General features: G+C 39.9%; 1 protein-coding gene across 1 annotated transcript in view; it reads right to left on the reverse strand.

Annotated features, from left to right (window-relative positions):
* Window positions 1-27,284, reverse strand: part of KIF6 (kinesin family member 6) — a 389,490-nt gene that overhangs the window by 282,384 nt on the left and 79,822 nt on the right. Inside the window, exons 4-5 of the mRNA XM_028161152.2 lie at window positions 20,200-20,347; window positions 12,612-12,721 (exon numbers count right to left, since the gene is read on the reverse strand). Coding sequence (XP_028016953.2) covers window positions 12,612-12,721; window positions 20,200-20,347 — 258 coding nt within the window. The remainder of the gene's footprint in view (window positions 1-12,611; window positions 12,722-20,199; window positions 20,348-27,284) is intronic.

Raw genomic sequence — 27,284 nt, forward strand, 5'->3', positions numbered from 1 at the left:
AGGCTGGCTGCATGAATTCGTGCACAAGTGGGATCCCGTGGCCGGGCCAGTGATGGGGGCCATGGGGCCATCGGGGCCATCTTGCTCAGTCCCAATCAGGGCCTATTGGGGCTGGACAGCCATGGGGGAGGGACCGTTGGAGGTTGGCTGTGGGAGCGCACTGACCACCAGGGGGCAGCTCCTACATTAAGCATCTGCCCCCTGGTGGTCAGTGTGCATCATAGCAATTGGTCTACCTGTCGACCAGTAGTAAAGGTCACTTAGGCTTTTGTGTGTTTTGTGTGTGTGTGTGTGTGTGTGTGTGTATGTGTGTGTGTGTGTATACTAGAGGCCTGATATACGAAATTCATGCAAGAGTAGGCCTTCCTTCCCCAAGCTGCCTGCACCGGCTTCCCTCTGGCACCTGGGACCTGGGCTTCTCTCTGGCCGCCAGCAGGCACCCGGGACCCAGGCTTCCCTCACATCCCCAGCTTCATCTGGAAGGACATCCGGTCTAATTACCATATTATGCTTTTATTATTATAGATAGAAATAGTAATTAGGAGCATAAGGTAGAAAGTGTTTGTGAAATGTCACCAGTGACATTTGGCTAAGCTACTTTTTTTCTGGTGCAGAGCCTTTGATCTCCAGTGTGGCTACTTCAGAACCATTGGACTTCTATATTTGCTGGTCGAGCTTTGTCAGTTTGATCAAAATAACTCTGCACATGCCCCCTTCTCTGCATCTCATTTTCAGCTATCTTTCATATTACTACACATTTATCTGACTTCTGATATTACGGTTCCCTCACTATTTTCTGATTTCCTGCCCAAGGAGACTTTGAAACGTAAATAAAAAGGCAGGATGGTGTCCAAAGTAATTTAGCTTCTTTCATGGCTGTGCCCCTGCTTAGGGCGCATCTCAGGGCACCTTATGAAAGACTCCATCTCTGGCATCCACATGGATTCTTCTGCGGTACAAATTTCTCTCTCCAATCAGGATCGCCCTGGCCAGCTCTTCTCCTTCAATTCTTGCCTGGTTTCTGCCCAATCCCTTGGGCAGGAGGCTCTGGACTTTCCCTTATTGCCCTGCCTGTCCTCATTGAAAAAAATCCCTTTTCACTAAGCCTTGAGCCTGTGTGTCAGCCCCATCCCATCTCATGCCTTTGCTCAGAAAAGCCCAGTCACGCCCTGGGTACTACCTCTCACCTAGGTGGGCTAATCTGGGAGTGAGAATGTCTTAAACTGCTGCGGGTGGAATGCTTTTTCAAAGTTGGAGGAAATAAGAACCATTAGCAAAAGTTTCTCCTCAAGTTGCTTCCTTCCTGGCACTTTCTTTCCCCCACTCTCTCACAAATCAATAGCTATTTCCTGAATCCTTAGTCGCCACTTGATTCTGACTATAATTTTCGTGGGCTTGAAAGACGGCTTTATTAGAGTTTCTTAAATAAACATCCCAATTCCAAGATGGAAACCCCCAAACTATTTATTTGATTCTTTTTGAAAGGGCTTGTGAGTCGTTTTTCCTACAAAATGTTTCTAAAAAGTTTAGATTTCAAACAAAAGTCTCTGATAGTCTTAACTTGGACACCTAAGTGGAAAAGTTTTGCTAAGTATACTCGGTCTGCTTAATGATGGGGAAGAAGCAAGCTTTGTATTTTCTCTGTAAACAGAGAATCTTTTCCATTTAGCCAAGTAATTGGAATTTGCAGGCTCTTTCTAACTGAAGACATATAAAGAGCAATAGCCAAGCTCTTGTTCTCAATAATGGAAGCCATCAATGAAAGAACCTCCCCAGCCCCCTCGCCCGCCTCCACAACATTCCAACACCACCAACTTGCCCAACAGGAACTTTCCAGGAGTTACTGCAATGAATCTGGTTTCTCATTTTCATGTTACAGGCAAATGTTGCCATAGGTGATTTCTTTTCTTTTCTTTTTTTCTTCTACTTGTGAATGCCCCATGCCATTGTGCAGACAGGGCACTACATAATGGTACCATGTCCCAGGGATTGCTATGAACATAATGAGGTTGTATATTTATTATGACAAATGTCGGTCAGAGTACTAAAGTGTCATCTAACAAAACCAGAATATTACAACAATTTTCCAGCAAATGGCAGGGGTGCCTTTTAATAATTCACATGAAGGTACCATATGGACTAGAGGTAGCCCTGTTTAGTGACCTCTACTTAGGCAGGCCTCATGAAAATGGGAGGGGAACCACCAGGCGCTTCTAAGTAACTAGATATGTTTTGCATATTGTAAACATGGTCTCACTATTTACTTTAATAAAGAGGATATTCTCTAGTTCAGCAGTTTTCAAACTCCTTTTATGTTCCACCCAACACACATTCTCAGAAGTTCTCTATGGTGAAGATTTGGAGAAAAGAGGAGATGTACAATTTTAGAAGAAATATGTAAGGGGGGCCCTCCTTCCTGTATTTTAATAACTTCAAAGGTACATTTTCTTTATATTGATTTTTTTAAATCTAAAATATTTCATTTGTTATAAATTATGAAGAGTTGAAACATATCAATTGAGAAAGTTTTATGAAGCTACAATACATTTTTGTATTGGTCTTAACCTAGACGTGTAGTAGGCAGTTAGACAGAGATAAAGCAGAGCAAGGACGATGGGCCAGGCATACAAGGTCACCGGGGTGGAAAGCCCTGGGTGTCTAGCAACGGACAATTGTAAGGCCCCAAGGTGACCCTTCCTCGCCTAGCATGTTGCTGGTCATTTTGTTTGGAAGCCCTGACCCTTCCTCCCTAGAGATAACATCTAGGCCTCAGTTGTATTTCAGCTTTAGGCCCAGAAAAGCAGCAAAACCAGACCCCCTGCCCTGGTGCTAACCTATCAATGAGTGGAGAACCCAGCCCTGAAAGGACACGCCTGGGAAGCTGATGAATATTCTATTAAGATCTTTCCCTGGGACCTCCTTAAAATCTCCACCCTTAAAACCTTTAGGATGAAAGGCCTAGCTCTCCCTTCTGGGAGCCCACCCTTGCCTTTCCCCTCTCCTTCCTACCCCCAGGGGAGTCACCTTGACTTTCCTCACTTCTAAGCTCCAAGGGTCCTTCCTTTACCTCTATAACTTGTTTCCTAAGCCCATTTCTTCTACAAATTACTCTTCTACCTCTGTGGTGTTCCAAATAAATGTTCTCTTATAGTTTGAGTCTTGAATTCTTTCCTAGCCAGTACCAAGGTGGCTGAACCCAGGCCCCACTGGTCTAACACCTGGTCTAACACCAACAGACAGAACAAGCTAAAAGTAATGGATATTTCTGCTATTTAACTACTATTGAGATAATTTTAAAACTCTTTCTAATAGCTCCAAATTATATTTTTTCTTTATAATTTTATCTAACATTAGATCTTTTTATGGATAAGGAAAAATATAGCCAATCACATGACATTTTAGAAAATAAGTTATTTAACTTAACCTACTAAAAACACCGGGCTCTCTAGCAAATATTTAAGGAAAATTTATACTAATTTTCTATAATCTCTTTTAAAGAATAGAAGCAAAAGTAATACTTTCTAAATCATTCTGTGAGGCCAGCATTACACTAATACCAAAACTAGACAAACACAGCACAAGAAAAGATAACTATAGACCAATATTTCTAATGAAAATAGATGCAAAAATCCTCAACAAAATATTAGCAAATCGAATCCAATAATATATAACGATAATTATAAACCACAATCAAGTGAAATTTATTTCAGGTATACAAAGCTAGTTCAACATTCAAAAATCAATTATATAATCCATCACATCAACACACTAAAAAAAGAAAAATCACATAACCATATCAATACTAGTAGATGCAGCAAAACCATTTGACAAAATCTGACACCCATTCATGATACAAACTTTCAGTAGACTAGGAATATAGAGGAACATTCTCAACATGATAAAGACTATTACAAAGACATACAGCTAACATCCCACCAAATGGTGAGGAACTCAAAGCATTCCCACTAAGATCAGATATAAGGCAAGGATGTCCTCTCTCACCACTGCTCTTCAACTTTGTACTGGAAATCTTCACTGATGCAATAATGCAAAAAAAAAAAGAAGAAAAAGAAAAAAGAAAAAGAAAGAAAGAAAGAAAGAAAAGGTATATGAATTGGAAGGAAGAAATAAAACTGTCTTTGTTGACAGATGGCATAATCATCTATGTAGAAAATCTAAAAGAATTAAAGGGGAAAAAAAGCTGCTGGAATTTTAAGTTATTATAGCAACAATGTAGACTACAAGGTTAATATACAAAAGCCAATTGCTCTCTTATATACCAGCAATGACTGGGTGGCAATTGAAATAAAAAACAAAATACCATTTACATTAGCACCCAACAAAATTAAATAATTAGGTATAAATCTAACAAAATATGCACAAGATCTATAAGAAGAAAACTACAAAACTCTGGTGAAAGAAACAGACATATAAAGAGCAATAGCCAAGCTCTTGTTCTCAATAATGGAAGCCATCAATGAAAGAACCTCCCCAGCCCCCTTACCCACCTCCACAACATTCCAACACCACCAACTTGCCCAACAGGAACTTTCCAGGAGTTACTGCAATGAATCCGGTTTCTCGTTTTCATGTTACAGGCAAATGTTGCCATAGGTGATTTCTTTTCTTTTCTTTTTCTTTTTTTTCTATTTGCGAATGCCCCATGCCATTGTGCAGACAGGGCACTACATAATGCTACCATGTCCCAGGGGCTGCAATGAACATAATTTAACCTACTAATAAATTTCACTTGATTGTGGTTTATAATTATCGTTATATATTATTGGATTCGATTTGCTAATATTTTGTTGAGGATTTTTGCATCTATTTTCATAAATAAATGGAGAGATATTCCATGTTCATGGATAGAAAGACTCAATATTGTACAGATATCAGTTCTTCTCAACTTGATATATGGATTCAATGTAATCCCAATAAAAATCACAGCAAGGTATTTTGTGGATATTGACAAAATAATTTGAGGTTATATGGAGAGGCAAAAGATGCAGAATAGCAAATAAATATTGAAGGAGAACAAAATTGGAGGACCAACACTACCGACTTTAAGACTTACATAGATCTTTCCCTAGCTGGTTTGGCTCAGAGGATAGAGCGTAGGCCTGTGGACTAAAGGGTCCTGGGTTTGATTCTGGTCAAGGGCATGCACCTTAGTTGCAGGCTCCTCCCTGGCCAAGGGCCCTGGTTGGGGCTCGTACAGGAGGCAACCAATTGATGTGTTTCTCTCACATTGATGTTTCTCTCTGTCTTTCCCTCTCTCTTCCATTCTCTCTAAAAATCAATGGGAAAATATCCTCGAGTGAGGATTAACAACAACAAAACAACAAAAATACTCACATAGATCAATGGAACAGAAATAGACCCACATAAATATGGTCAGCTGATCTTTCACAATGGATCAAAGGCAATATGATGAAGCAAAGACAGTCTCTTCATCAAATGGTGCTAAAACACTGAACATGCAAATAGATTAATGTAGACATAGACCTTACATTTTTCACAGAAATGAACTCAAAATGGATCATAGATCTAAATGTAAAATGTAAAACTATTAAAATACTACAAGGTAACAGAGAAAAACCTAGATAACCTGGGGTATGGTGATGCCTTTTTAGATACAACAGGGAAGACATGATTCCTGAAAGAAATAACTGATAAACTGGATTTCATTAAAATTAAAAACGTTGGTTCCACAAAAGATAATGTCAGCAGAATTAGGAGATAAGCCACAGACTTGGAGAAAACATTTGTAAAAGACACAGCCAATAAAAGACTGTTATCCCAAATATAAAAAGAACTCTTAAAACTCAACAATACAAAAACAAACAACCCAAGTAAGAAATAAGGAAAAGATCTGAACAGACACCTCACCAAAGAAGATATATAGATGGAAAATAAGCATATGAAAATATGCTCTACATGATATGTCATCAGGGAAATGTAAATGAAAACAACAATGAGATAGTACTACACACCTATAGAAATGGCCAACATCTGGAACATTAAGAACATCAAACTGGTGAGGCTGTGGAGCAACAGGAACTCTCATACATTGCTGGTGGGAATACAAAATGGTACAGCCACTTTGGAAGCTAGTTTGGCTGTTTTTTACAAAACATATTTTACCATGTGATCCAGAAATTGTGCTCCTTTGTATTTACCCAAAAGGGGTTGAAAACCATGTTCTCAAAAAAACCTGTACATGGACGTTTACAGCAGCTGTATTCATCACTTAAAAAACTTGGAGGCAGCCAAGATGTCCTTCAGTAGGTAAATTAATAAATAAACTTGGTACATCCAAACAATGGGATATTATTCAACATTAAAAAGAAGTGAGCTATTAAGCCATGGATATTGCTAAGTGAAAAGGCTACATACTGTATGATTATAGCTACATGACATTCTGGAGAAGGCATGCAGATGACTTAGAGCTGCCGTTGTGGCTGATGTGGGCTCAACCAATGTGAGCCCACATCAACCAATCATTTTCCTGTCATAGCCCAGTTCAGTCCTTTCACACCAGTGTCTCTGCTCCCATGACCCTCAATGGTTTCCTAATTTTACTGGCATATGCCAAGAGCAGAGATCTGATTGAGCTAAGAGCTGGCAGTGCTGCTGAGGTGGGAGCAGTGCTGAGTCCGCCTAGAGCAGTGGTTCTCAACCTTCCTAATGCCACGACCCTTTAATACAGTTCCCTCATGTTGTGGTGACCCCCAAACATAAAATTATTTTCGTTGATACTTCATAACTGTAATTTTGCTACTGTTATGAATTGTAATGTAAATATCTGATATGCAGGATGTCTTAGGAGACCCCTGTGAAAGGGTCGTTCGACCCCCAAAGGGGTTGCAACCCACAGGTTGAGAACCACTGGCCTAGAGAGAGGACATGTGGAGAAGAGTCTTCAGAACAAAATCTAGGTGACTAAGAGGAAAGATCGCATCAGATAGATCAGAGGGATCACCTGGACCAGGTGATAAAGGTTTGCAGGTAGCATACTTATCTCCCTGCTCTGAAACATTCATAGAAGTTAGTCTACGTATTGTTCAGTCAATTACAATTGACCTTGTGTTTTCAGATTGAATTTTTGGATAGTTGAAGACATTTAACAAGATGCAAATTAGTCATCAGAAACCAAAGATCTGACTGATGCTACTCAGGCTGCCAAGGGCTACACCTTGACTGTCCAATCCTCGCACTCATCTTTCCAGTCTTACTGTTCTCACCTACTCCCTGACTGGTCCCAGTCCCACAGGTCCGTAACTGTCACAGAATGAGCTACACACATCAAGTTCACTACCATGTTTCCACATGGACACTACACCCCACTGCCCTCCCTATGCCCCCTCAGGGGCTACTTCACCTGTCACCTTCTCCATGAATCTCTCCCTGGTCGCACAACCTGATGTGGTTTCTTTCTCCTGTAAGTGCTTGTCATTCTGGTGCCTCTCTTACGATGCTGCTCATATTCCTCCTTATGCTGTTCTGTATTAGTGTTGCCCATTCGATGGGTTCCAGGAGAGCAAAGACTAAGTTAGTAAACTCGGTGCCCAGCACAGTGTGTGGAGCAGAGTTGGATCTCAAGAAATGTTTACTGAATAACTGAGTGATTCAACACGACTAGACTAAAGCCCTGAGGGCAGAGGCTGAGCATTAATCCTTTTTGTAACTCCTGGGGCGCTTTGCAGTGTTTTATATTGATTAGGTATTAGAAACCTGGTGAATTAAATTTAACATTTGTTAACTCTTTTTTTCCTTTGATGACAAATTACTTAAAAAACACAACACAGCCAACATTTCAATACTAGATTCTGAAGTCTACTGACTTTCTTTGTAACAATAATAACCATGACCAACTTTGGAACCTTAAATGGAATACATGTCCCTATTTAGGAATACTAAAATTACACCAAAGTAAGGTGACTATTTTCCCTACAGTGGAGACTAGCAGTTATACTGTTTTACTTCATGAGACACACTTAGATTCTAACTATATTCTTTTTATAGCATATGATATAAAGAGTTTTCAAAAACAGAGGTTCTATTTTCATTTAAATTACTAAATAAAGAATAGACTTAATACACATATGTGTGTATATACATATATCTCTCTATATAAATATACAGTCAATTACTTTTTAAAGTTATATTTTATTTTTAGTGTTGACATTATTACAGATGTTCCCCATTGCTCCCTCTCTTTGTTCCTCTCCACCCAGACCCACCCTCCCCTCCTCTGGCCCTCACTACATTCTTACCTGTGTCTATGCACTATGCATATAAGTTTTTGGCTATTCCCTTTACCTTCTTTCATTCTGCCTTCTCCACCCCCTTACTCTCTGACAGCTGTCAGTCTGTTCTCTGTATCCATGCTTCTGTTTCTAGTTTGTTTGTCACTTCATTTTGTTCATTAGATTCCACATATAAGTGAGACCTTTTGGTACTTGTCTTTCTCTGACTGGCTTATTTCATGCTGTCGCAAAAGGTAAGAGATCCTTCTTTTTTACAGATGCATAGTGTCCCATTGTGCAAATGTACCACAGCTTTTTTATCTGTTCATCTACTGATGGACACTTGTGCTGTTTCTTGATCTTGGCTATTGTAAACAATGCTCCTATAAGCATAGGGGTGCATATATTCTTTCTGATTGGTGTTTCAGGAGTCTTAGGATATATTCCCAAAAGTGGGATTGCTGGATCAAAAGGCAGTTCCATTTTTAATTTTTTGAAGAAACTCCATATTGTTTTGAATTTGGCAAAGTAGCAGGATACAAAATAAATACCATATCCAGAAATCAATGGCATTTCTATACACCAATAATGAATTATCAGAAAGAGAAACTAAGAAACAATCTCATTTACTATTACAACAACAACAACAAAATAAGGTACTTGGAATAAATTTAACCAAGGAGGTAAAACTATGGGACATTAAAGAATGAAACTGAGGAAGATACAAATAAGTGGAAGCACATACCATGTTCATGGATTGTTAGAATTAATATCATTAAAATGTCTACTACCCAAAACAATCTAGAGATTCAATGCAATCCCTATTAAAATACCCATGACATATTTCATAGATCTAGAAAAAATATTCTAAAAATTTATATGGAACCAAAAAAGACCCAGAACAGCCTCAGCAATCTTGAGAAAGAAGAACAAAGTTGGAGGGATCACAATACTGGATATCAAACCATAGCACAAGGCCATTGCAATCAAATCAGCCTGGTACAGGCACAAGAACAGGCATATAGATCAGTGGAACAGAACAGAGAGCCCAGAAATCAACCCATGCCTCTATGGTCAATTAATATTTGACAGAGGAGCCAATTACTTTTAATTAAACTTTTTATTGTATGATAATTATAGGTCCACGTGCAGCTGTAAGATATAATGCAGAGAGATCCCATGTACCTGTATCCGAGGTATCACAACCAGGACAATGGCACTGACACAATCCACTGATCTATTCAGACGTTTCAGTTTTTCTTGTACTTGCGTGTGTTTGTGTCACGCAGGCAGTTTTGTGTATCCACAGCCACAGTCAAAATACAGAATAGCCCATCACCACAAGGATCCCGCAATGGCCTGGAGAACCATCCCCAATTCCCTCCCTAATTCCTTCAACCACAAATCTGTTATCTATTTCTGTAACTTTGCCATTTAAAGATATTACATAAATGTTTTTAGATAGATTTGCAAATAATATCATACAGCACTTAGCCTTTTGGGAATGGCTTTTTCACTCACCCTGGAGATTCACTCAAGTTGTTACATGTATCAATAAGTCATTCCTTTTGTTACTGTTGTTTTATTAACTATAGGTCCATAATTTACATTAGAGGTCATTCTTTGTGTTGTAAATTTTCATAGACACAAAGAACAGATTAGGGTTGCCAGAGGTGGGGGTGGAAGGAATGGGTAAACTGTTTTTTGTGTTTGTTTGTTGTTGTTTTTTTAGTTTAAATATATTGGAAACAATAACAACAAAAACAGGGTTTCTTATAGAAAGGCTGAATCCATAGCTGGGTAACAAAAATAATAAATACAAGGTCAGTTTAAGGTAAGTTATGCCATATAAGTTGAACTTCATGAAGTTATGAAGCTATTTTTTCTTTCACATATCATGCTTTGGTATTGTATCTAAAAACTCATTGCTAGAAAACTGTGGTACATCTACACAATGGAATACTACGCTGCTGTAAAAAGGAAAGAATTCTTACCATTTGCAACAGCATGGATGGAACTGGAGAGCATTATGCTAAGTGAAATAAGCCAGTCAGTGAAAGAAAAATATCGCATGATCTCACTCATTTATGGATAATAAAGAACATTATAAACTGATGAACAAAAATAGATGCAGAGGCAGAGAAGCATCAAACAGACTGTCAAACTACAGCAGGAAGGCTGGGGAGGGTAGGAGCGAGGGAGGTAAGAGACCAACCGAAGGACTTGTATGCATGCCTATAAGCATAACCAATGGACACAAGACTCTGGGGGCGGGGGTTAGGGCATGTGCCGGGGGGTAAGAGAGGCCGGGGAAAGGTCAATGGGGGGCGGGGGGGAAGGAGACATATGTACTACTCTTTGTAATACTTTAAACAATAAAATAAAATAAAAATAAAAATAAATAAAAACAACTATAGTCACATTTGCAAATCGATGGACGTTAGTCTGGCACTCCGACATCATGTATAGGAAGGCCACCCCACCCAGTCAGGTTTCCTAATGGAGCTCCTTTTTAGGGCCATGACTCCATAGTTGTCTATACCCCGCACTAAGATCTTGAAGCTCTCTTTGCTACTCTGGCATGAAGGCAAGAGCTCTACTTTTCCATCCTTGCTCTACCATTAACCAATTAGTTTTGAAACCCTGGGCAAGTCACACCTCTTTCAGCTTCCTTTCCTCAACCAGGAAAATGAGGAGGGCACCAACCTACACGATTCACCTTCTCTTTAAATCCAATCAAAGCCAGGGTGGTGAGCATAATCCATGAATTTCATTTCTCACTTATTTATTGTTGCATATCTCTCCTTACATGTTACATCTCTTCCTTCATGTTCATTATAGCCAAGCCCTTCACTTCTGGATTATTGCTAAGCTGGTTTAAGTTCCTCAGTGTAGACATGACTTGTTCAATGTAGTTTTAAGTGAGATTTAGCATGGAGGCATATAGATCGATTGGAGCTAGAAAACGACAAGTCACCTGTTAAAATGAAGAGCAGTCTCTCACCAAAGCCTCTTGTCTCAGAAGCTGGCTTTTACTTCACACAAATCCTCAACACTGTCCCTCAGAAGCTGGCTTTTACTTCACACAAATCCTCAACACCTGGCCTTTCCAACCTCACCTCGTATCTTTAATGCTGTTGTTCCTACGAGGAGAGTTTTACCTTTTTGGATGGTACCCAGAGAGTTTGGTATATGTCAGCTCACAACAATGAAACCAGGGAACTGGACAGGCAGGACTTCAGTGAGAGCTGCTCCCAGGTCAAGAGTGTGTGAAGCCACTCTTTCTGGTGGCAATGGTAATTAATGAATACTGGATAATAGAATCTTTTTGTAATATAGTGGGTATTTTTTTTAGTAGTGATAGGAAACTTTTACCTTTCTATAAATGTAATTCCAATAGTTTCTTTAAGGCCAATTTCTTCCACGAAGTAAGTAATTTTTCCTTCCTCTCAATCCTTTTCTTTCCCTTTCCTTTAATTTTTATACAAATATTTATTGTACCGACAAACATCCCCTTTTCTAACTTTCTCTAATGAATACTATAAACACAAAAGAGATGATATGTAAAAACATTCAAACACTAATGGGAGAATATATATAAAGATGGTTTACAAATTAAACAACTGGTTGCTGATCTTTTTTTGGTAGAGGATTAATATATTTTTAAATTGTTTTAGAATATTTAATAAGAAGAATATTAAAGTGTGTTTTCTTGGCTCTGGCATCTTCTGATATATGAAGATGTCTGGACAAAGTATATGCAGTTACCAATTAACATATGTCTAATTTAGGCAGATATTCAAACAAGCAGTGAGTAATGTTATAGAAATGCTGGCAGGGTAACTTACTCTATTATTAGATAAGCTCTGAAGACTATTTATAGTTGGGTCACGAAACCATCAGTGCCAATCGTGACCAAATGATTGTCACTGTTAGTCTTAATGATAGTCAAGAAGCTCTTTTTGCTCCTCTGGCATTTTGTCTCTTTCAGATTCTCTCATTGCTGCTGGAAGCCTAATTTGAACGCCTTCTTCAGAGAAAGGCCAATCGGAGGGGTGAAGGGTTCCATAGGGCAGGAGTCGAGTGGGACTGCCTGGTCCCATCAGTCCTCTCAGCTCACACTCCCAGGACACTCACTGCTCTCCCTCTACCAACTCCAAGAGATTTTCCCAAAAAGTGAGCTCTAAGCTATTTTAGTTTCTATCACTAGTGAGAAAATATCCATTATACTACAAAAAGATTCTGTTATCCAGTGTTTGTTAATTACAATGGAGACCAGAAACATGCAAAAGTTTCAGAGAAAACAATTGCAGGAAACATCTGAAAGTAATTTTCCCCGTTCTTTGTTGTTCTGCTACTCACGGCAAGTCTTCCAAACTGGAGGCTTCGTGTCTTGGATCCAAGAGATCATAACCACATTCATTGTAGATTTCCAAGTAAGAAATGTGCGTTGTGTATATTTTGCTGCTGTCCTGATAGGAAAAGGGAGAGACGCTATTTAATGGCTCTAATAACGATTCAGCTCAGAGGAAGATGAATACATTGATCGTGTAGCTTCCTCAGTTTCTCTCTCACTATGTGTGGTTTACATTTTTGGTTCGTGACACTTTCAAGTTGCCAGCTACCATAAGCACAAAGCTTTTTTCTTTTTTTAATGGCCAATACCTATGATTACAAGCAACTTCAGTCTGTTACTTTATATTGGTTCCACGTAATACGTAAAACGCAATACACATTTACAATTAGCTGACGTGGTTGCAAAGCTCTATAGCACCATTTTTTACTTTCCAGACCAAAAAAAGAAAGGTTACTAAGAAAAAACAAATTTACATTCTGTGAACAGTCTATTCATGAAAGATCACAGAATTGTTACTTTGGTTTAAAAACTTCAGTAGCAAAAGAGTTTTCATCCTTAATCACAAGTCTTTTTAAACTTTTCTAATATTCAAACTTTCTAAGGACAAATAGATAATGGACAGTAATTAGCTAATGTAAAGTTAATTCAGGGGACAGAAATGGTTTAGGCCAATTAGGTAATCATAGAGTGGACATTACCAGTCCACTGCCTATACTTTACCCGGTTAATTTTTCTGGCCCAAGTGGCAAATCAGGACTGTTCTGCTACTGACTAGAGAGGTATTTTCTGTGGGCCATGCTGAAATGCAATGGCATAGGTGTCAATGAAATTAGGATAAAAAGTTGAGCGGACTGGTTCTGTGGTTCTTGTCTTAGCTCTGTCAAAAGACAGAAAAACAAAAATACAAACAAACAAACAAACAAAAAACATCCACTCGAACTGCAGTGGAATGAAACAGGGAATTTTTCAGCTCTTGAGAAACTTCGGAGTTCAGTTTTTAATACAAAATAACAAATGACAGCACCTGTTTGTCGTAAGAGGTGAACATGTTTGCGCCTGTGCCACAGGTCAGCAGGGTGTCATAGTGAATGTTCCGAGAGGGTTTACTTAAGACGACCTTCCTGGTTAATTCTCACCCACATCCAAGACAACCCATTTCCCAGGCGTCATTCAAGGGGAGAGAGGACCAGTCGCAGAGATGGGGAGAGAAGCTGGAGTCCTAGTCCTACCAGCTGTGAGCCCTGCTCGGTCAGGCCTCAGTTGCCGTAGCATTAAAGTAAGGAAGCTGGATAATGAGTTCCTACATGTTCTTCACATTAAAATTAATACAATTCTCTGGTCCTGAAATGGCTCAAACTACTGAAATAAAGATACCACCATTTCACTAAAACAAACTAATACATGGAAAATTAAAGCAAGTTTCAGCCAGCCCATGACTGTAGTAAAATGTTCAAGCCACAGCTGAAATCTCATGTTCTCCTGCTCTGTGAAGGTGACGGCATGGACTGAATCTCCACACAAAAAAATTTCTCCCAGCTGCACGCTGGAAACACAACCCATGTGGGTGTCTCCGGCTGCTTCTGCTGCAAGTGATCCATGAGTTTCACTAGCATCCTAGTGCAGTGAAGGCACCATTCCAACATAATCCTTTGGGTTGAAGTTTGGCTTAGTGCAGGCATCAGAGACGATAAATACTAGATAGACTCTGTGTGGCCTTTATTCTAATGCATGTTTCCTAAAACATTCCATGAAATACTCATGGAAAAACTGATCCATCACCCACACATACAGGGTGGGCAAAAGTAGGTTTACAGTTGTGAGTATGTGAAACAGAGTTTATTCTTGCATTATTATTTATTAACTAGTGGCCCGGTGCACAAAATTTGTGCATGGGGGGGGCAGGGAAAGTGTGTTCCTCAGCCCGGCCTGTACCCTCTCCAATCTGGGATCCCTTGAAGGATGTCCTACTGCCGGTTTACAGGGATCAGCTTAAACCAGCAGTCAGACATCCCTCTCACAATCCAGGACTGCTGGTTCCTAACTGCTCACCTGCCTGTCTGCCTGCCTGATTGCCCCTAACCACTCTGCCTGCCGGCCTGCTCGCCCCCAACTGCCCCCCTGCCAGCCTGCTCACCCCCAACTGCCCCCGCTGCTGGCCTTCTCACCCCACTTTCCTTCCCCACTGGCCTGCTCACCCCAACTGCCCTCCTGCTGGCCTGCTCACTCCAAACTGCACCCCCACTGTCCTGATCACCTCCAACTAACCCCCACTGATGACCTGCTCACCCCCAACTGGCCCTCCTGCTGGTCTTCTTACCCCCAATGGCCCCTGCCGTCCCATCCTGGCCTGATCACCCCCCGGCGACCCAAGGTCCCAGCCCCTTCTTTTTCTTTTTTTTTTTTTTCAGTGCCTCCTTGAGTGGAGGCCAAGGCCCACTGGAAGCAGGTATCTAGGATTTATTTATCTTCTATAATTGAAACTTTGTAGCCTTGAGCGGAGGCCAGGGCAGGGCAGGAAGCTTGGCTTCCTCCATTGCCAGGGCAACCCAAGCCTCCTGCTTGCTCCAGCTCCGTGGCCAGCTGCCATCTTGGTTGGGTTAATTTGCATACTTGCTCCTGATTGGCTGGTGGGCGTGGCTTGTGGGCATAGCGGAGTGATGGTTAATTTGCATGTTTATCTTTTATTAGTGTAGATTATTGTATTATTTTCCAACAGACAATTGCAAACCCACTTTTGCCCCACCCTGAATGTGCTGTTTCTCTCTGGAAGATTCTCAGAGCACATTATAGGCCATTGCAACATGTTTCTAAAACTTATCTGAAGATATCTTAAATATTCCATAGATTGTGGTTTGAGATTTGAGCATACTCCTCTGAACTCATAGCATCAGACAAAAGACAACGTTTAAATATGGGCTCTGTCATTTATACCCTTATCCTCAGTTGAAAATGGGGATAGTAACCCTTATCTTGCAGATCTGTTGTGAGAAAAATAGAGCTCTGTATTTAAAATACAACCAAAATGTGTGGCCTGTAATACACTACAATAAACTGTAGCTGTCACTGCTATTATTGTTGGTGTTGTCATTATTTTGATTATTTCTAAAACCTTCAAATGGAGAATTCAGTATGTTAATATAGAAAGAAAGGGGAAGAGGCAGAAAGAACAGCTAACTTGTATGTCCATTTACACTGGAGAAACTCTCTCTTTCCAGAAATTAGAAGGAATGAGAGGAAGTCAGGAAGATGGCAGGCCCACGGCCTGGGGCGATAGGGATAACGTGGTTGGCCTCCAGCTTCTGCAGTTTCTGGGCTTTCACTGGAGTAGAATTCACCGAGCGATGTGGGATCTGCCTTTCCTTAGGCCCCGCGCTCAGTGCTCCGGATTGTAATGTAACACACATGTTGCCTGCAGACAGCCTTCTCTTCAGCCCCAAACAAGTCTGAGCCTCACAGTACACTAAAAGAATGAGCAGTGATTTCTAAAATAATGGACTCAATTTTCTTCTTTTAAAATCCTTGAGAATGTGCTTTCACAGGCACTTTAGGGCCCGGTATGTACTCGCTCTTAGTTTATCTCGGAATAAATACTCCGCATACGTCAAATGTTTTATTCAAGGATCCTAGAGAGCTCACGGGGTCTCTAAGGCTACGGCTGGGGACAGCCGAACACCTGGCTGCATGTCCCGGCTGCACTTTCTGGACTCTTTGCGATGCCCTCCAGCTGCCTCTGCCTTGCTTTGCCGCAGCTCAGTTAGATTTCAACGAACGTGCTGCTCCCCCATCGTGGAAATTGTCCATTTACAGAGAGTTGTCCTGGCTGTAAATTGGTCCGATGGCCACTCTCTAAACTCAGGATCACTCAGGATGAAATGGGATTTAGAGTAATGTCAATGACAAACACGTAAAACAATGAACCTGACACATCGCAGGTACTGGGGAGACAGGTAGACTTTTAGAACTGTATATATATATATGATTGAATCATGCACGTGTAGGGTCCCCTACACGCTTTCACTTTCGATCGCAGTGGAGCTGGGTGCCTGTCCGCTGGTGCACCAGGCCTCCGGCTCGGCGGAGGCTTCTGAAAGGCCTGGTGCCAGAGCAGACAGGCACCCAGCTCCCCCGCTTTTGATGGTCCATGGCAGGACGTGAGCTCGCTGCCCCAGAAGCCCCTTCTGTTCCTCAGCACAGCCATGGCACAGACGCTGAGCTTGCACCACCACTGGCGACGTGAGCTCAGCATCCTGCCGGCCCAATCGGCTACCCCGGCCACCCCGAGTCCCGCCCCCTACGCCTCCCTCTGGCCCAATCGTGGGTGTAGCGGAGTGATGGTAATTTACATATTACCATTTTATTAGGTAGGTTATTTTTTGTATTTTGATAGCCATAGACAAAATTTACAAAGAGACATATATTTTCTATTAGGAAACGATTTGTTATTCTGTTTAACTTCATCAGGGGAAATGGCTTTATTTGTTCTGCGTTTCAAAGGATTATTTGAAACTAGAGGCCCGGTGCACGAAATTTGTGCACGGAGGGGGGTTGTCCCTCAGCCCAGCCTGTACTCTCTCCAATATGGGACCCCTTGAGGGATGTCCAACTGCCCGTTTAGGCCCGATCCTGGTGGGCAGTCGGATCCCTAAACAGGCAGTCGGACATCCCTCTCACAATCCAGGACTGCTGGCTCCCAACTGCTTGCCTGCCTGCCTTCCTGATTGCCCCTAACCGCTTCTGCCTGCCAACCTGATCACCCCCTAACCACTCTGCTGTCAGCCTGTTTGCCCCCAACTTCCCTCTTCTGCCGGCCTGGTCACCCCTAACTGCCCTCTCCTGCAGGGTTGATCACCTCCAACTGCCCTCCCTTGCAGGCCTGGTCCCTCTCAACTGCCCTCCCTTGCAGGCCGGGTGCCTCCCAACTGCCCTCCCCTGCTGGCCATCTTGTAGTGGCCATCTTGTGTCCACATGGGGGCAGGATCTTTGACCACATGGGGGCAGCTATATTGTGTGTTGCAGTGATGATCAATCTGCATATTACTCTTTTATTAGATAGGATAGAGGCCTGGTACAGGGGTGGGGGCCAGCTGGTTTGCCCTGAAGGGCGTTCCGGATCAGGTGGGGGTTCCCTTGGGGTGTGGGGCGGCCTGAGCGAGGGGACTGTGGTGGTTTGCAGGCCAGCCACGCCCCCTGGCAACCCAAGCGGAGGCCCTGGTATTTGGAATTTATTTACCTTCTACAATTGAAACTTTGTAGCCTGGAGCGGAGCCAAGCCTGGGGCTCCCTCCGAGGCCGGCAGCCATTTGTGTTGGGGTTATAATTGAAACTTTGTTGCCTTAAGCGGGTGGGCCTGGCCCAGGTGTGCAGAAAGCTTTTCTTCCCCTGTTGCCAGCGGCAAACCTGGCCTGCTCTCTCAAGCTCCATTCTGCCGCCATTTGTTTGAATTTGTTTACCTTCTATAATTGAAACTTTGTAGCTTGAGTGGAGGCTTAGGCCTGGCAAGGGCAGACGGAAAGCTGGGCTTCCTCTGTTACCTAGGAAACCTTGCTCTCTGTGGCTGTAGCCATCTTGGTTTGGGTTAATTTGCATGCTCGCTCTGATTGGATGGTGGGTGTGGCTTGTGGGCGTGGCTTGTTGGTGTGTCTGAGGTATGGTCAATTTGCATATTTGCCTATTATTAGATAGGATTGGTCAGGGATATTTTGTCTATATGCATATATAGCACAAGAAGTCCTCCATGTCATCATTAGGTTCTGTGGCTTTAAGAGAAATAACATATAACTAAACCAATTGACATAAGCAAGAGTTAAGTTCCTATGGCATCTATCAGCATTATAATGTACCTGCTGAAGGAAAGGATGCTATCCGAGGACCTGCTGTATGTGGATATTGACAGCTGCAGTAATAACAATCACGTATTGAGCATATACTATGTGCCAAGGACTGGGCAATGTCTTTAAGCACAGTAAGCTCAGCTCTCAGAGAAGCCCCACATCCTGGACCTTTAAGAAACTGCCCAGGTCCACCTACTGCCAGTAGAAGCAGGCTGGCCTGCACCGACTCCCATGACTTCTCCTAGACACTAGGTTTCCACATCAGGCCACAGCAATAAGCACCATGACAAATCATATTCCCAGTTTGTGAAATCTGGGAAAAAACAAAGCAGCCAATGTCAGAAATAAATGAGTAAATGAAAAGAAGGGATTTGGATCCAACATGTACACTATAGTCAACTCTTTCTGTTCCTAATATTCTGGCATGCAGAGTTGGAATGTGTGAGCTAGTGAGAGATGAGCTGAACTAATGGGTAATTGCTACTTTATGGATGGAAACTAGAATTATGCAGATCTCAGCGATTTCTTCTCATTGTTGCAACTTAAAATGCAAACAGCATACAGTTGAGAAATGTTGCGATGACTGTTACACTGACCTAGTTAGGACACTGGTTATACAGAATTAGGACAACCAAGCACTTGCTGGAACTGCTAGGGACAGTGGAGATCCTCTAGTAGGACTCACTCCCTGCTCCCACAGAAGAGAGCTGGAGCCCAGAGAAGTGGCTCACAGTAGAGAATGTGTTTAGATACAACCAGCATTGCAGATCCAGCCTGGGCAGCGTGCATGGAGACAAAAAGCACACACACTCCTGGCATGGACCTCCAGACCAGCTACTTACAAGGACCCAGAGAAAGACATTTAATCTGAGACTTAGTTTTCCCAAATATAAAATGGGGATAAGGATTCCTACATTGTTAGTTGTATTATATGTTGTATTAAATACTTATAAAGCAAGTGGCACTTGGAGCCACACAATAAATGATGCTTATAATATAGATAGGGAATTTGTCTTTATAGAAATACTAGAGGCCCAATGCATGAAGATTTGTGCAAGAATGGGCCTTCCTTACTCTGGCTGCTGGCACTGCCTTCGCTCTGGCCAGAGCCGCCTTTCCGCCTTCCCACGCTGCCCAGAGGCCCGGAGCGGCTGGGGCGGTGCGGAACACCTGCATCGTCGCCCCGCATTCTGCACCCGCCTGCATATGCAAAATAACCTGCCATCTTTGTTGCGTTAATTTGCATACTCACTCCTGATTGGCTGGTGGGTGTCGTGAAGGTATGGTCAATTTGCATATTACTCTTTTATTAGTGTAGATTAATTGCAATAGGACTTTTATTCCAGTAAATTCCTGTGGGCTTCTATTAAAGTGTGATAAGGGGACAATCACATTGTCCTATTCAGTGCTTTAGCAGCTAAAATAAAGGTCTGTTTTGGCAAAAGGGCATTCTTCAGTTTCTTAATGAAGAATAAAAAAACATTAGTTGTAAAATGTGTTGTCTGTTCTTTTAACCTATGTGTGTGTCAGAGGAACTCCCTCTGAGCCTTTGCTGGAACAGCATCCCTTTAATGAGAGGCACCTTCTCAATTTCCGCTTTGTCAGCAAATTCCCAAACTCCCCTTCAATCTAAAGGACAGAAATATTGCACAATAATACTTTCTCATTTTGATACAATATAATAAATGTCAAAATAACTATTTTGCGCACAATAAATTTCTGCTGAATATATCAAATACAAAATGAACTTATAGTTCTATACCTTTTGCGATTCCTCAAAAATGTACGACAGCGTCCTTGGGATAATGCCTCTGTCGTTGTAGCGCTCTGCCCCACCCGTGATGGTGAAGGTCTTACCGCTGCCTGTTTGCCCATATGCAAAGATGGTGCCATTGTAACCGGTCAGGACACTACAAGAAGAAATGACACACTGTTAACATCAAAATAGGCTAATTGCATTTGTATTAAATAGCTCATATTATAAAAGCAGCCACTGGATTCACCACTACTGAAGACATCTATAGAAATGTTTGTATATATGCGCATCTAGATAGATTTAATTTTTGACCCAAGAACATTAGCATAATGATCTTTTTCTCTCAGAAAAGACCCGCAACAAAAATGGGGCCAGGCATCTTAACTATTTTCTTTGTTAAAAGTTGGATATTTAAATTTTAGGATGGTTTTATATTTACAGAAAAGTTGCAAAGATAGTACAAAGAGTTCACATATACCTCACACCCACTTTCCCCAATGTTCCCCTCTTGTCATTTATCACAACTAATGAATCAATGTTGATACATTATTACAAACTTTATTAAAATGACCTTGGTTTTTACATAATGTCTTATTCTTTTCAGCCTTACTAAGATATAATTGACATACAACATATGCAAGTTGAAGGTGTACAATGTGATGATTTGATGTGAAATGATTGCCACAATACTTTTCGTTAGCCTGACCATCACCCCACATAATTACCATTTCTTTTGGAGTGATAACATTTAAGCTATATTCCCTTAACAACTTTCACATATATATGATAAAACATTGCTAACTATAATGACCATGCCGAACATTAGATCCCCAGAACTTACTCATCTTATAACTAGAAGTTTGTATCCTTTGACCAACATCTCCCATTTTTTCCTACCTGTAGTCCCTGGCAACCACCATTTTAGTCTCTATTTCCAGGAGTTAGGTTTTTCAGATTCCACATGTAAGAACATACGATATTTGTCTTTCTCTGTCTGATTTAATTCACTTAGCATCATGCTCTCAAGATCATCCATGTTGTCACAAAGGGCAGGAATTCCTTCTTTTTCATGGCTGCATAGTATTCCCGTGTGTGTGTGTGTGTGTGTGTGTGTGTGTGTGTGTGTGTGTGTGTGTTTTGGGTACACATCTTCTTTATCCATTCAGTGGACACTTAGGTTTTTCCAGGCTTTGGCTATTGTGAATATTGCTGCAATTAACATGGGAGTGCCAATATTTCTTTGAGATAGTGATTTCATTTCCATTCGATATATATTCAACAGTGAGTTTGTTGGATGATATGGTTGTTTTCTTTTTCATTTTTTAAGAAAACTCCATACTGTTTTTCATAGTGGCTGCACCAATTTATACTCCCACCAACAGTACACAAGAATTCCCTTCTCTTCACATCCTGTCAACACTTGTGTCCCTTGCCTTTTTGATAATCGCCATCCTAACATCCTAAAGAGATATCTCATTGTGGTTTTGAATTGCATTTCCCTGAGGATTAAAGCTGTTGAACACCTTTTCATGTACCTTGGCCATTTGTATTTCTTCTTTGGAAAAATTTTTATTCTCTTGCCCATTTTTATTTATTTTTTGCTATTTTTAATTTTTGTTATATTAATAATATTAATGAGTTTTAAAATATATTTTAGATATTAATTACTTATCTGATAGATAGGTTGAAAACAGTTGCCTTTTCGTTTTGTTGATTGTTTCTTTTGCTATAGACGTAGTTGGATGTAGTCCTACTTGTTGATTTTTGCTTTTGGTGCTTGAGCTTTGGGTTTTAGATTTAAAAAAAAAATTATTGTCAAGACTAATGTTGAATTAGTGTTTTGGGTATCTTTGGATAAATCTCCAGAAGTGTAGTCACTGGGTCATAAGGCAGGTCCCTTTTTAACCTTTTGAGAAAACTCCACACTGTTTTCCATAGTGGCCGCACTAATCTGCATTCCCACCAACAGTGCTTTAGGGTTCCCTTTTTGCCACCGGTCAGGACACTACAAGAAGAAATGACACACTGTTAACATCAAAATAGGCTAATTGCATTTGTATTAAGTAGCTCACCAACACTTGTTGTTTGTTGGTTTATTGATGACAGCCACTCTAACAGGTGTGAGGTGAGATCTCATTGTGGTTTTAATTTGCATTTGTCTGATGATTAGTGACATTGAACATCTTTTTATATGTCTATTGGCCATCTGTATGTCCTCTTTGGAGAAGTGTCTATTCAGATCCTTTACCCATTTTAAAAATTGGATTGTTTGTTTTTTCAGTGTTGAGTAGTATGAGTTCTTTATAAGTTTTGGATATTAACCCCTTATCAGATGTGTCATTGGGGAATATGTTTTACCATTTAGTAGGTTCTTTTTTATTTTGTGATGGTTTCCTTTGCTGTGCAAAAACTTTTTAGTTTGATGTAATCTCATTTATTTGTTTCCCTTGCCTGAGGATGGATGGATATACATATATATACACACACATATACACACATATGTCATATACACACACACATATACACACATGTATATGTCATATATACACGCATATACACACATATGTCACATACATATACACATAAATATATATACACATATGTATATGTATATATATATATATCCCTATGGTCATTGCAGCATTATTTACAATGGCTACAGAAGCAACCCAAGTGCCCATCAGTACACAAGGGGATAAAAAAGTTGCGTCACATATATACAATGGAATATTACTTGGCCACAAAGAAGAATGAAATCTTACCATTTGCAACAGCATGGGATGGACCTAGAGGGTATTATGCTCAGTTAAATAAGTCAGAAAAAGACAAATACCATATGATTTCACTTATGTGTGAAATATAAAGAACAACATAAAGGAACAAACAAAATGGAAACAGATTCATAGAAATAGAGAACTGGTGGTTGCCAGAGGGGAGAAAATGTTGGGGCACTAGGTGAAGAAGGTGAAAGGACTAAGAAGCACAAATTGGAAGTTACAAAATAGTCTCGGGGAAGTAAGTAAAGCATAGGAAATAAGGTTAATAATATTGTGATAACTATGTATGGTGTCAGTTGGGAACTGGAAACATCCTGGTGAACACTATGTAAAGCATATGATTGTCTAACCACTAAGCTGTACTCCCCAAATCAATACATAATTTAAAAAACAAACTAATGCCATGTCCCTATGTTTTCTTTTAGAAATTTTAGTTTGGGGTCTTTTGTCTTTAATTGATTTTGAGTTAATTTTAGTGAGTGGTGTAAGACAGGAGTCCAATTTCATTCTTTTGCATGTGAATATCCAGTTTTTCCCAGCACCATTTATCAAAGAGACTATCCATCCTTTCACCTTGTAGTATTCTTGGCTAACTTGTCAAAAATTAGTTGACTATATATGTATGGAGCGCCTGATTCTGCTCCATTAGTCTATGTGTCTGTGTTCTGTACCAGTACCGAATAATTTTGATTACTCTAAGTGTGTAATATAGTTTGAAATCAGGAAGGGTGATGTCTCTAGCTTGGTTCTTCTTTTTCAGGATTGCTTTAGTTGTTCGGGGTCTTTTGTGGTTCCATATGAATTTTAGGATTTTTTTCTATTCCTGTGAAAACTGCCATTAAATCTATAGGTAGCTTTGGGTAGTATGGACATTTTAACAATATCCTTCCAATCCACAAACATGGGATAGCTTTCCATTTATTTGTGTCTTCTTCAATTTCTTTCATCAATGTTTTGTAATTTTTAATGTACAGATCTTTCACTGCCTTGTTTAAATTTATTCCTAAGTACTTCATTGCTTTTGATGCTGTTGTAATTGGATTTTTAAAAATTTCTTCTTCAAATACTTTATTGTTAGTGTATAGAAACACAGCTGGTTTTTGTATGCTAATTTTGAATCTTGAAACTTTCCTGAATTGGTTGATTAGTTCTAAGAGTTTTTTGGTGGAGTCTTGGGCATTTTTCACATCTAAGATTGTATCATCTGCAAACAGAGACAACTTTACTTCTTAGACAACAATTGGATGCCTTTTATTTCTATTTCTTGTCTAATTGCTCTGACAAGGACTTCAAGTATCATGTTAGATAGGAATGGTGAGAGGGTACCCTGGTCTTGTTCCTGATCTCAGTGGGAAAGATTTATAACATTTCACCATCTAGTATAATGTTAGCTATAGGTCTGTCATACATGGCTTTTATTATATTGAGGTATATTCCTTTTATACCCAATTTGTTGAGCATTTTTATTATAAAAATTTTGATTTTTTAAAATTTTTCTGTACCTATTTAAATGACCATTGGTTTTTATCTTCTGTTCTATTAATGTGGTGTATCACATTTATTGCTTTGTGTATGTTGAACCATCCTTGCATTCCAGGAATGAATCCCACTTGATCATGGTGTATGAGTCTTTTAATGTGCTATTGAATTCAGTTTGCTAGCATTTTGTTGAGAATTTTTGGATCTATATTCAGGGAAATTGGTCTGTAGTTTTCTATTTTCCTTTTTCTTTTTGTAGTGTCTGGCTTCTTAAAAGTGTAACACTGGCCTCATAAAATGAGTTTGGGAATATTCCCTCATCTTCAATTTTTTTAAAAGAGTTTGAGAGTAATTAGCATTACTTTAGAAATGTTTGGTAGAGTTTATCAGTTAAAACCATCTGGTTTTAGGCTTTTCTTTGTTGGGAGGTTTTTGATTGCTGATTTAATCTCCTTACTTGCTATTGTTCTGTTCAAATTTTTATTAATGATTTAGTCTTGGGAGGTTGCATCTTTCTAGGAATTTATCCATTTATTCTAGATTATCCAACTATTTTTGGCATATAATGTTCATGTTAGTCTCTTATAATCCTTTGTATTCCTGCCATGTCAATTATATTGTCTCCTCTTTCAGTTCTGATTTCATTTATTTGGGTCTTCTTTCTATGTGGTATAGCTGAAGGTTTGTCAATTTTGCTAAACTTTTAAAAAATCGAGCTCTTAGTTTCATTGATTTTTTATAGTTTTTCTATTCACTATTTTGTTTATTTCTATTCTGTCTTTGTTATTTTCTTTCTTCTGCCAACTTTGAGCTTAGTCCTTGTTTTTCTAGTTCATGAGGTATATATTTAGGTTACTTGTTAGCTTTGTTTTTCTTAATGTAGGCACTTATAGCTATAAACTTCCATCTTAGAACTGCTTTTGTTGCCTTTCATAAGTTTTAGTATGGTGTGTTCCCATTTTTCTTTCAAAGTATTTTTTATATCCCTTTCGACTTTCTTGACCTATTGGTTGTTTAAGAGTATATTGTTTTATTTCAACACATTTGTGGATTTTCCAGTCTTCCTCCTATTATTGATTTTTAGTTCATTCCATTGTGGTCATAAACAATACTTGGCATGACTTTAATTGTGTTAGATTTGCTAAGGTTTGTTTTGTGATCTAACAGATGATTTATCTTAGAGAATGTTCCAATTCTGCTGGAGAAGAATGTATATGCTGCTGATGACAGGTAGAATGTTCTGTATTTATAGGTTAAGTGCATTTTTCTAAGGTACAGTTAACACCCAATGTTTCCTTATTGATTTTCTGTGTGGGTGAATTATCCAATGTTGAAAGGACAGTGCTGAATTCCACTATTATTATTATACTAGAGGCCCGGCGCATGAAATTCATGCACGGGTACAGTCCTTAGGCCTGGCCTGCAGTCAGGGCCATCTTCCCCAGCTGCCCGCAGCCAGCCCTGCCCTCCACTGCCACCTACCCCTGCTTCCCCATTTGCCATCGGGTGATGGGTGCCTGACGGCCGGGGGAAGGGACCAAGAGGTGGTCAGTGCATCTCCTAGTGACTGGTCCAGCGGTTGTTCTGCCATTAGGATCAATTTGCATATTACCCTTTTATTATATAGGATTTTTTAATTCTTTCTCCCTTCAGATCTGTTAGTATCTACTTAATATATTTATGTGCTGCCTATTTTAGATGCATATATATTTATAATTGTTATATCCACATGATGAGTTGACTTTTTATTATTATACTAGAGGCCCGATGCATGAAAACTTGTGCAAGAGTAGGCCTTCCTTCCCCCAGCTGCTGGCACTGGCTTCCATCCAGCACCTGGGACCCGGGCTTCCCTCTGGCCACCACCAGCAGGTGCCCAGGACCCGGGCTGCTTTGCTCCGGCCCCGGCTTCATCTGGAAGGACATCCAGAATGACGCCCAGAAGGATGTTCAGTCTAATTAGCATATTATCCTTTTACTATTATAGATAATGACTTTCTTTGTCTCCTGTTACAGTTTTTGGCTTAAAGTCTACTTTGTCTGATATAAGGATATCTACTCTTGCTTTCTTTTGGTTTCTTTTTGCATGAAATATTTTTTTCCATTCCTTCACTTTCTGTCTATGTGTGTCCTTAAAGCTGCAGTGAGTTACTTATAGGTAGCATATACCTGGCTCTTGTCTTCTAATTCATTCAGTCACTCTGAATTTTGATTGGAGAATTTAACCCATTTACATTTAAAGTAACTATTGATAGGTAAGGACTTATTAATGCCATCTTATTCATTGTTTTCTTGTTGTTCAGTTTCTTTGTTCCTTAGTTCTTCTTTTGCTTTCTTTCTTTGTGAATTGATGGTTTTTCCTAAAGTATGTTTTGATCCTCTTTTCTTTTATGTTTCTTCTATTGGTTTTGTTTTGTGTTTAGCACAGGATTATGTAAAATGTCTTATAGCTATAACAGTATATATTAAGCTGATAATAAATTTGTTTGCATACAAAAACTCTACCCTTTACTATTTATCCCAATTTTTTATGTTTTGATGTCACAATTTACCTCTTTTATATTGTGTATTCATTAATAAATTATTGTAGCTATAGTTTTTAATACTTTTTTCCTTTGGCCTTTATACTAGAACTAAGTGACTAACATATCACCATATCACAGTATTAGAGTATTCTGAATTTGACTATATAATTACCTTTCCCAGCCATTTTATATTTTCATATATTTTTGTGTTACTAATTAGTGTCCTTTCACTTCAACTTGAAGAACTCTCTTCAGAAACTTAAAGGAGTTAGTATAAGCAGTGACCTATGTGGTTCAATTTTCCACATTT

Source organism: Eptesicus fuscus, chromosome 10 (assembly GCF_027574615.1).
Source record: "Eptesicus fuscus isolate TK198812 chromosome 10, DD_ASM_mEF_20220401, whole genome shotgun sequence".
NCBI lineage: Eukaryota > Metazoa > Chordata > Mammalia > Chiroptera > Vespertilionidae > Eptesicus > Eptesicus fuscus.